An 11,302-nucleotide genomic window follows, 5' to 3' on the forward strand; every position below is an offset into this window, starting at 1 on the left:
GTACAAATGTGAATGTGACATATGCAATGTTTTGTTATCTTGTGGCATTATAAACACATTTATATTTTTATTACTGATAAATCCCTGTGGTACCACGATCTTTACAGGGGCAGCAACAAGCTACCAGGTGGAATGTTTTGTAAATAGTTTTATGTATTAAATTCAATTTCTGTAGTAGATTCTTTTTTTTTTACAATGTCTGGTAGCCAAACATGTCCTGAATCAGTGTCTTAATTATAGACCACATTCATTTAACCAAATACGAAGGTTGAACACTCAATATATTTAATTATACTACATAAAAACATGTAGATTCTGCTCCTGTGTGTAATAAAAGACCTGATTCACAGTTGCCAGGGAATAATACAACAGGTGGGTGGAGAGAGGAAGTGCTGCAGCACTTTGCACTTCCCCACTTGATTTGCATCACACAACGTGCACCATCTTTTCTCACTGACTTGCATTCGTCATGTCCTCATGCCTGTTAAGGTAAGGAGGCACAGAGCCGTCTTTTCACTAAACTGAGGATTCCACATGCTTGACTTTGGGTTCAGGTTCTGCACAGTCACACGTAGTTGTTTGTCTCTCGATGTGGACAGTCAGCCCAAACTGGTGTCCTCCTGTGTGTGGTCCAGCAGGACGTGAGTAGGTGATTGCATGAGGAGGAATTCAGCTTCTCTTCCCTGCAGTCAGAGGAAATGATAACATGTCATTAATATGCTGGATGAGGTTGTTGTGTTTATTGGATGCATTATGAAATATGATCTAAAACAAACAAACAAAAAGAAAAAACTAACCCTAAAATAAACAATAATTTAATATAGGGTGGCAATATTCACTAACACATGACATATGGGTGATTCTCATGAAATCAGGATTTAGAAGGTGTCAAGCATAAGAATTTTTAACATGCCCTTGAATATATTTTAAGAATTAAAAAAAAAAAATCCTATATGTTTATCGACATTTTTTACAATTGTCGATAATTATTTACAACATTATAAATACCAATTCAAACAAACTAGCGGTAATTTACTTAACAAATGCTTAATCGTACATTATCCTTCCGGCCAAGCTGTTCTGTGTGGGCATGCATGTATGTATAAATACTGAATACGGAAAAGAAAACCCGAGCGAATTACTTCATCTCTTCCACCACACGATAACATAAGCAAACACATTCTGGACTGCCAGTCACACATTTTGGAAACAAAAATTTATTACACATGTATTATTCTCCTTGGAATAAAAAGCTCTACTGACAGAAGTAAATTAGCCGTTTTTAGGTATTTTTGCCACATATGTGGCCTATTTTTATTTTAATATTACTATTTCTGTACTTTCGAATGGGACGATAGTTACCAGTATGCAGATTTGCATTTTGTGTATTAAACATTCTTATTATGTGTAGCAATTTATACAACCTTTCTGCCACGCTTTTTATTATTAGATTATAAACATTAACATATTCTTAATTTAAATTTGTATATGAGTTAAAGAGTTAAAAGTCCTAAATATAACATTCGCCACCCTTGATCCTTGTCAAATTCTTTTTGTCTTTGTGTCCATTGTTATAGTAATCACGCTTGTATTTTGTCAGACCTAAGTCAGAAAGCTCTCAAGCCGCACATGCTGTTATACAACAGGGGAATTTGCTACGTAATGATTTGCCAATCCTTTTTAATTAGGACTGAGGGTTGTGGTGAGGGAATCTGGAGCTAACGTCTCACAACAACCCTTGGAGGTCTCTCAGATCCCGACAGAGCCCTGCTCAGGAAGGTCTGCGCCTATCGGAAGCTCTGTTTTTCCAGGTGATGAATTGTATATAAATGCATATAATGGTTAATATCGCTCCACCTCATCTACAGGAACAGCACACCTGGAAAAAAAACACACAGGTAAAGGGTGTTCCAGGTAGCGCACGGGTTGAAGTTGTCCATCACTGAGGGGGGGAAGGGAAGTGAGTCACAGCAGGAGGAAGGACCGCCGAGCTTCTCTCTGATCAGGTTCTCTCTTTGTAAAAGATGTCAGCCACCGGCACGGAGAGAGGAAGCTCAGCTTCCAGAGCACCAAAGGATCATAACAAGGTAAGCGGTTGTTAAGTCGTCATTAGCGATTACATTATCTTTAAAATTATCTCTGAAAATCTGTCATTGATCATCAGACACCTAATGTTTGAAACATACTTTAGTAATGAGACCCTAACCCTAACTCATGTACCTAATTTATTCACATTTGGATTTACTTTTATTTGGCTGCACACTGGAAATTTAAGGGGTCATAAAATCCCATATATATATATATATATATATATATATATACATATATAAAGCTAAATGTGTGCCTGTTAGCTCTGATTGAGAAAGCTCCCCTTTGAAAAAGCCATCCATCCATTTTCTTCCGCTTGTCCGCTTCCTCAACGAAAGATGTGACGTTGATATGTCAGGAGTTCATTTTCTCTGTGCAGTACTGTTAGACATTTACAACAACAGCAGCTCCCTTATTAATGAACTTCTCATTTCTTCACAAATACTCACTTGGTTCTGGAGAAGTAAATCAGCCCATCAGTCTACCAGGTTGATCCAGACTGCTCTCAGAGTTTACACATGTGTTCACTCAGATTCTCACACCGTGAATCCTTATGACATTTTTACTTAGTGAAATATCTTTATGGCTACTTTGATGGATTTCCATAAAATATAATGGAAACGTTTATGTTTATCCACCATCTCTTCTACTGCAACCATGGTAACATTCAGTCTGTACATATTTAACAAACCCTTTGTTCCAATATATACCCTTTGAATCTAATGTACAGTGGGATCCTCGTAAATATACTTTGACCGCACTGATGTTAGCGTTTAACACGGTCAGAATTTGGTGAAAGGCAAACATCCGCTTCGTCTCCCTTTTGAAGCGTTTTCCTCCTCTCTGTTTTTCAGCCAACAGCTTCTTCCCTGAAAGGAGCCATCCAGCTGGGCATCGGCTACGCTGTGGGGAACCTCAGCTCGAAGCCAGACAGAGACGTTCTCATGCAGGACTTCTCCGTGGTGGAGAGTGTTTACCTGCCCAGGTACACTCACAGTCACACAGATTATTGACATCGATGATCATTGCCGAAGCACATTTCTGTTTGAACCTTATGAGGAGCTCTTTCTTTTACTGGAGGAATAAAAAGAATAAAACATATCCAATAGTTGTCTTCAAAAGGAGCTCTTGATTAATATGGTCTGGTTTGTATCCCTGTATTTTTAATCTAATTTCCTACTTAAAATAAAACAATTTTGAACAGTTCTACAAATGATCTCTTGCAGGTAAAAGGAAGAAAACGTAAAGACCCAGCCTGGGCTTGATTCTTAAAAAAAAAAAATCCATAAAAATAAATGCTTTATTTCTATATTCCTGTGCAGGAAATTAATAAAGACCCATCATTTAATATTTTTGAAATTCTTTCAGCACACATTTTTAATTGTTCACAGTAAGAAGCACAGATTTGACTTCTGTTACTATAATGCAAGGCTGACAGCGTCAAAACCAAGAAAGTGGCGACAGACAGTAAAATGTAAAAGCAACGCAGTTTTTGTAAATAATAATAATTTCCTCACGCTAGCCTAAACTTGCTCCCCAGGGAGGGCAGCAGCCTCACTCCAGCTCATCACTTCCCAGATTTCCGGCTGAAGACGTACGCACCGCTGGCTTTCCGTTACTTCAGAGAGCTGTTTGGCATCAAACCCGATGACTACCTGGTTAGTGATGAAGATTCCACCGTTCTGATCCTGCACAATGTGGAGGAAATGTAAACTGTCGTGCCCCGGGGTTGCATCATTGTGACTTCCAGTACTCCATGTGCAACGAGCCTCTGATCGAGCTGTCCAACCCCGGCGCCAGCAGCTCCTGGTTCTACGTGACCAGCGATGATGAGTTCATTATTAAGACGGTGCAGCACAAGGAGGCTGAGTTCCTGCAAAAGCTGCTTCCGGGTTATTACATGGTGAGCTCCTCGCTTGTTGCTCCTCCTTCCGGTGCCCACGTAAGCCTAACGCACAAACTGTAAAACTGTGGGTTTAAAATTACTGACAGAAATCCAATTACACTCATTACTCCTAATAAAAGCACACTCTTCATCCTCTGTCTTCAACGGTGTTGAATGCACGCCCTTCCCCCAAAAAACATTCGTAAAAAGGATTTTCTGGAATGTTTATATCTCTGTTTATTCTTTCTCTTCCTTTGTTATTTTACCGTGTATGTTCCTTTCCTTATCCTCCATCGCCTGTCCATGATTTTAATATCGTGGACGAACCCAAAATGTCATATTTTCATCTGTTTTCAGACTGGTTTTACTTTTGGCAGGATTACAGAAGAATTCAATTCAATTCAATTCAGTTTTATTTATATAGCGCCAGATGCCAATCCCCCACTTGCTCCTAGACTTGGCTTTAGTTTTGTGCCTTCCTGTGTCGGGTCGTGTGTCCCGTTTCTAGAACGGATCAGGGGGTAGTCGTCTAGCTCTTCAGACGGCCCTCCCTGGACAGAGGGCTACACAGACAGGCAATCACTCGCACGACAGCGCTAACCACTGTGCCACCGTGCCGCCCAGGGTAGAAGATAGCGATGGAAAATCCCAGAATGCTTTTTCAAGCGAGTAAATCAAAGATGGCTACTCTTCCGGTGAAATAAGTGCACAATGGTTTTAGAGCTTTACAAATAACCACGTTAAGAAACACCCACTTTAGATAGACAGGTCCGCATATCCTGCAGGAAGTGCCACATTGCTGGGGTTTTGTGCCATTTTAACACACACACACACACACGCCATTACTATGTAAATATTCAGAAATTAAAGATTAAAGATAAAAAAAAAATGTCTCAGATATGTGAAAGGAAGCCGTAACAACTTCTGGGTCTCCTTCTTTATCTTTAGCCAGATCCACGCTAGAATTAAAGGAATTCACGCCCAGTCCCTCCATCAAAGGAGACACAGCCGGGCACACATAAACCAACAATCCAACATGCAAATTGCAATGAACATTTGATCCTAAATCCAAAAACCTGCTTTGTCTTTGTCGTTGAAGAATCTGAACCAGAACCCGAGGACATTGTTGCCAAAGTTCTACGGCCTTTACTGCATCCAGTGCAGCGGCGCCACCCTCAGAGTGGTGGTGATGAACAACGTGCTGCCGCGCGCCATCAACATGCACTACAAGTACGACCTGAAGGGCTCGTCCTACAAGCGCCACGCCTCCCGTAAAGAGCGGGCCAAGTCCTCGCCTACCTTCAAAGACCTGGACTTCCAGGAGATGCACGGAGGCCTACACTTCAACGCAGACACCTACAGCGCCCTGATGAAGACGCTGCAGATGGACTGCCGGGTGTGTTCTCACGCAAAGAGGATATCCATTTATCAGTCATCTGCCAACATGTACAGAGTATTAGTTATACATGATCTGTGTAAAGTATAAAGTAGTCAGACACCTTTTTAATTCAAACAGGTTGATATCTTGTTAAGTTTAAGCACAATGTTGTCAAACATCATCGTCAATCTTCAGTCCTGTCGTCTGCAGGCAAAACCAGCAGCTCAAACCGTCATTTGTATAAAATGCTAAAAAGTGGAAAGAATTACAAAAATAACTTCCAAAAGAGTTTTTTTTTTTTCCATTTACTCCAAAACAAAAACTTAGTGAAGTTTCAGTGGTAGAAATTAAGAAAACTTCCAAATCCAGAGATTATTCAGTATCTGTGATGGATGAAGATGGGGGATTATTCCATTCTAAAAACATCCGGTGATTATTTTCGTTCAGTTGTTTCAGTGGGTTTTTAAGTCCAGTCGCTGATGAAAGCACCTTCGATAACATTATGCAACCCAGGATAGCCCCTGCATTCGAGCGCTGCCTGCTACGTCACTGATATGAAACAACAGAGGCCACTTGATGGAGGATTAACACCCAGCAGAGCGAACCACCTGACTCATGGTCACGCTGAGCAGCTGGAGCACAAACTGCCCCGCCTGGCAGCTTGAAGGCCTCTTTGATGGCAGGAGTTGTCTCAGGGCATCAGGGCTCGGTCAGAGGGTCGGTGGCTCGCAGTGCTGTGCTACTGCTATGCAGATCCAGATTTAGCACCTTTAACTGGGACCCGCTTGGTATCGGGGAGGTCATCGTAGAAGCAGCTTGCAAAACGTTTACTATGGGTAGTTTAAAAAGTACAGTTTTATATATATATATATTTTTTTTTTTAAATAGCCCAGATATTTGTTGTTAAAGGGACTTAAGCCTAACTCTAGCATGACTTATTTGGATGCCCCGTGCCGCTTGCATTTCATGAGTTCTGCTGATATGGAGTGATAAATAAATTGCGTTTCGGTCTCTTGCCAGGTCCTGGAAAGCTTTAAGATCATGGACTACAGTCTCTTATTGGGGATTCATGTGTTGGACCGGAAGCCGTTGAGCAGAGGAAGCCGATGTGACAGCAGGAAAGGCCAAAAGGTCCTCTACTCCACCGCCCTGGAGTCCATTCAGGGCAGCGTGAAGGACCCTGGACCGGTGGCGGATGACGACACGTGAGAATGCTTTTCTGCTTTCGAATCAAGATTTGTTTTGTTTTTTATTAATACAAATTGTTGTGTTGTCGTTTGTCGGAGCAGCCTGCGTGCAGATCAGTGGCAGAGAGGTTTTTATATGATACACTAAGTCTTTTAGCAGCAGGGGGCGCTCTGTTATCCTTGCTCTTTATGCTTTGTCGTTTAAAAGTCTCTTCATCTGCTTCTCCCTTGTCTTTTTATAAACTGCTTTCCCAGGAACAATAAAAAAGATCTCAACAGCGATCCAGTCGAAATGACACCTTTAAAACACATTTAAATATTCATTAAGTTATGCCACGAGAGAAGTTTGGGCACTGAATGGAGAGCTCCATCATTGTTACCACAGCAACGACCCCACCCCCCCCCCCTTTTTTTCCAGACTTGGTGGAATTCCTGCAAAACATAAAGATGAAAGCCTTCTCATCTTTTTAGGGATCATCGACATCCTTCAATCGTACAGGTGAATCTGCTGTAACACACACAAACACACATTTAATACATTTTGACTTTAACTTGGCAGATTAATTCCTTTAATTCTGATTAAAAATGGTTTTGTATAAATTAGTTTACTGCTATGCTTAAAAAGAATGAATTAGACTAGACATTTTGAAATGGAGTTTCAACTTTAACTTTTGAGTCTCTTGCTGTGCTTTTAATTTGTCAAACAATTTTTAATATTTTTACTTTATGCACAATTACGGTTCAGTCGAGCACATTTTGAAATCAAATGATTTAATTTGATTTAAAGGCAATAGAATCCTTCCAGACTGGATAATTAGAGGATTGTTTTTTTTAATAATATTTCAGGTTCATCAAGAAGATGGAACACTCTTGGAAAGCTCTTGTTCATGATGGGGTGCGTAGCGTCACGTCCCATCCTTCAGCCAAACTAAACACAGTATATCTGCAGTGTGTTTGCGTCTGATGGGGCCGCTGCTTTCAGGACACGGTGTCGGTGCACAGGCCGGGTTTCTATGCAGATAGATTTCTGAAATTCATGGGCTCCCGCGTATTTAAAAAGATCCATCGTAAGTTGCATGATCACTGCACTGTCGTACTGCAAGTTTAGCTTTTTTTATTCTTTCGTTCCTTGCCTTTCTGAGCTTCAAGAGGTGCATCATCAAAGAGGAAGAGAATCTCCCTTCACGCGGTGAAGGCCGCCTCCCAGGAGTTCCTGTTTCCACAGGCGGAGGAGAGGAAAAACGAGAAGAAGGCCCAAAGTATGGACAATTTGGATGGAAATTGTAAGAGGAAAAAAGTACACAATCGCATTATATCGCAGCGATGCCTTTGTAGTTTTGAGGGAGTGTTTTATTTCACATTACCGACTCAGATCTGTGTGACAGTTTTCAGTTCATCCAAGCAGCCAGACCTTCTGCCGAGATCCGTTGTTTCGTTTGAATTCACCGGAAACGATAAAGAGGATCCCGAAAGCAGGTACTTCACCTGCGTACCCAGAGAAAAACTAGAGGATAGTATTTAACTGAGCAGTATACAAAATTCTAAACGCTATGAGAAGCGTCCGCATAGTAAAGGGAGTTTGAAATGTTAATGCGGCCAATGTTTTGTGGAACTTGTGCGTGTGTCCCTGTCGCAGTGAGGACCGACGAGCTTCCGTGGCGACCATCGCGCTGGACGATCCTTTGCCGTCTCCCAGCAGGAGCCAATCAGAGCCTGAGCTGGACGTCTGGCGCTTTGAGCCTGCATTAGTCTGCTCACCCTGCTGTCAAACACGCACGCTATTTGCTGGCCTTAATGCAGTGAGCGGATTGCTTTTTCTAATGATCATCATTTTGTGAATGTTGATGGAAGGATTGCTTGCTGATCAAAATGTTCCAAAAAAGATTTTTGTCAAAGAGGAGGTTTGGGGGGGGGGGGGGGGTGAAACACTTTATTATAATAGGAGTCAGGCAGATGTTATAACATATTTTGGGATATCACATTCTACGACTGTCCTTACATCCTTACATGTGTCAGCATGAGAAACCTTCACGAATCAACCTTTTCTACAACACTTTGCTTATATAACCTCCAAATCCTTGCTCAGGCTTATGAGAATTTGTTCTTCAGCCCCCACATTAAGCAGTTTTGCACAGGCTCTGTGGGAATCCTGCAGACGTTGGATTTAATCTACTCTCAAAGCCTCTTAGAAAAAAAGAAAGAGTGCAATTCAAAGTGAGCGTGAAAGGAAAATCAAGATCTCAAATGGATCTGACGGCAGAATTGTTCTCTTTACTCTCGTCTTTGGTTAGGGGGAAGATTTGAACATGTTCAGCTGCTGTTAACCTGAAGCCCCAGAACAGATGAGGTCAAGTATAAAGTATAAATCATATCGACTCACTGAAGTGCCAGCTTTTTAAGTTCTTGCCATTACTTTTGTTTGGAAATCAAATCAATCTGTGTCCATGAAATCTGATTAAAATCTACTGTCATTATTTATTTATTTTAAAGTTACCCAACAGTGACAAAATAATTCCACATACGTAACATGATTTTTTTCTGTCTTTCTGAACAAAATTATAAAAGACTTCACTTTACTTTTGCAGTTTAACACATACCAGTATTAAAGCACACTTTAAGTCCGGGTCCAGCTCTGGACTGTAAACGTTTGAAAGCATTCACAATCAGGGTCAGCGCCTGTCGGGTAACTAAGAACACTGATTGGCTATTTGAAACTCCTCCTTCATTAGTCAAGTTTTAGTTTCACCTGGTTGTCAATTGATCAATGCATCCAATGTTCCAAGAGATTCTTGTTTTACAATATGCTAATGATGCATTTTGACAACTGAACACACTATTGTTCACGCGATGACTTAAGAAATGAGGCAAACCAAGTGAGGAAAACTCTAAGACCAACTGTTTAAATGATGAATTCACATAAAAAATCTTTTGTTCTCCAGTAAGGATGAGTTGGTGAAATCGTCTCTCCAGCCACATGTACTTCCGACCTTTGACCTTCCAGTCCCACGCTGTCGAAACATCAAGTCCTCCCAAGAGTGTAAATCATGAGAACACACACACGTTAAATTGCTGATCCATACGTCGCATCGTCAAGAGGTGGGACACAGACTACATCAATGTGTAAAAGTAAAACACTATCATAAGTATCATTAACTTCTCTGCTATTTCAACAACCACGCTGAACAATCATTTTCAGATGTCTGATTTTCTGTGCAAATGTAAAATTTCAAAGTGGCTGGATCCCTGAATAAATAAATCATTTCACATAATCAGCTTGCAGCAAATGTGACCGTGTGGTTGTTGTTTTTGGTTTCTGCCAGTAACTGTTAGAAGAGGTCATGTGATCACTGCAGTTTATTTTTTCAGAATAACCCAAACATGCTGACAGATTTCAACTAAATTTAGTGGAAAGGTGAACCCCTGATTAGATTTTGAGGCTTATTGGGTGGATGGGATGTTGTCATGTGACAGGAAGTTATAAACTCCAACGTTCTGACCAGCCCAAATCTTGATACAGTAATACCTTGACATACGAGTATAATTCGTTCCTGGACCGAGCTCTTAACTCAAATCGCTCGTATTTCAAAAAAAGTTATTCCGATTTTAAATAACTGAAAACAATTGAATCCGGTCCGGCCTTCTGAAAACACTCAAATCAGCGTTTATAACATTTGTAAAAAATTGCTATATAGATATACACACACACAAAATTATATAATAAATGCTATACAGTATTACTGTAATATAAAATGTGGTTTTATTACGAGTTTTACCTTCGAGACAGACGATGAGCAGTGTGAGGAGGAGAGATGGAGGTTGGGGGGGGGGGGGGGGGGGGGGGCAGTGCCCTGGAGGTAGACTGCTCTAGGAATCCAACCAGTTTAGATCCCATTAAATTTAGTGATCTGGATACCTGTCTGGATTTTCACATTTACTTATAATGGAGGCTTTTTCAAAAAATCATATCTTGTAAAATATGCATTAAATTCACTCACCAAAGATCACAGTCATAAAGGGGTCTGATATGAACTATCAAGAAAGATGTATTCTGGATCTGATCCAGAATGAGGTCAGGAAAACATATTACATTTTAACATTGAAAACTCACTTATGTATTCAAAAATGAACTCTGATTCACTTTGACTTTTCATGTTGGTGTATAAAGATACCGAGAACAATCTAGAACCTTCTGGTGCTGATCCAGATCAGCATGTGGACGGTGTAGATCCAGTTAGGAGGGGAACGAGCTGCTTGGTGGAGGTCTGTGCTCTAGGTGCTTTTCTAGTTAGCATCTATAATCCTGGGGTGTTCTCCATTTCGTCTCCATGACAACATTTGTGCACTTTCCACACCCTCACTTCCCTCTCCAGCTTTGTGATGTAAAGACCTCAAGGCATTCCTCAACGGTCTCTGGACCCTTTTTGCAGCGTTCTGCTCCCCGCTGGTGTCTGAGCCCATCCAGCCTGTCGATGGTTCAGATCCAGATCTGTGAACGCCACTGAGCCACTTGTTGCTGCGATCGTTGCCTGATCCCAGCTCGAATATATTAATGGTGAATTCCCCGGAGCGGTAGGATACGACCGGGATGGGCGGAATCTGAACAGCCGTTTGTGTTGCTGCAACAGAATCGGGGCTGAACCTCAATGCTCTAAAGTTCATTTTGGTTCATCAATGTGTGGAAGTCTCCTGATTGTTCTCCTTCACTCTCTCATTCCTCTTTGTCACCAGCCATCCCTCCCACTCTCTCATTTCCTTCTTTCCATT

The 11,302-nt window shown here is 41.2% G+C and overlaps 1 protein-coding gene across 1 annotated transcript; it reads left to right on the forward strand.

Annotated features, from left to right (window-relative positions):
- The first annotated feature begins 2,024 nt into the window (after positions 1–2,024).
- On the forward strand, positions 2,025–11,040 carry pip5k1ba (phosphatidylinositol-4-phosphate 5-kinase, type I, beta a). The gene is made up of 13 exons (XM_068753250.1): positions 2,025–2,087; positions 2,943–3,073; positions 3,629–3,746; positions 3,839–3,991; positions 5,073–5,369; positions 6,372–6,556; positions 6,957–7,037; positions 7,385–7,433; positions 7,521–7,605; positions 7,681–7,821; positions 7,924–8,014; positions 8,175–8,262; positions 10,966–11,040. Exons 1-13 carry the CDS (start codon positions 2,025–2,027, stop codon positions 11,038–11,040), a joined length of 1,557 nt encoding a protein of 518 aa, XP_068609351.1.
- The last annotated feature ends 262 nt before the right edge of the window (positions 11,041–11,302 follow it).

The sequence above is a fragment of the Brachionichthys hirsutus genome, chromosome 19, assembly GCF_040956055.1.
Source record: "Brachionichthys hirsutus isolate HB-005 chromosome 19, CSIRO-AGI_Bhir_v1, whole genome shotgun sequence".
In the NCBI taxonomy this organism is placed as follows: Eukaryota; Metazoa; Chordata; class Actinopteri; order Lophiiformes; family Brachionichthyidae; genus Brachionichthys; species Brachionichthys hirsutus.

Coding starts and splice junctions, on each gene's coding strand:
- pip5k1ba (XM_068753250.1), top strand. CDS start 2,025: ATGTCAGCCACCGGCACGGAGAGAGGAAGCTCAGCTTCCAGAGCACCA. Junction 2,088..2,942: donor CACCAAAGGATCATAACAAG/GTAAGCGGTTGT, acceptor TCTGTTTTTCAG/CCAACAGCTTCTTCCCTGAA. Junction 8,015..8,174: donor AAAGAGGATCCCGAAAGCAG/GTACTTCACCTG, acceptor TCCCTGTCGCAG/TGAGGACCGACGAGCTTCCG.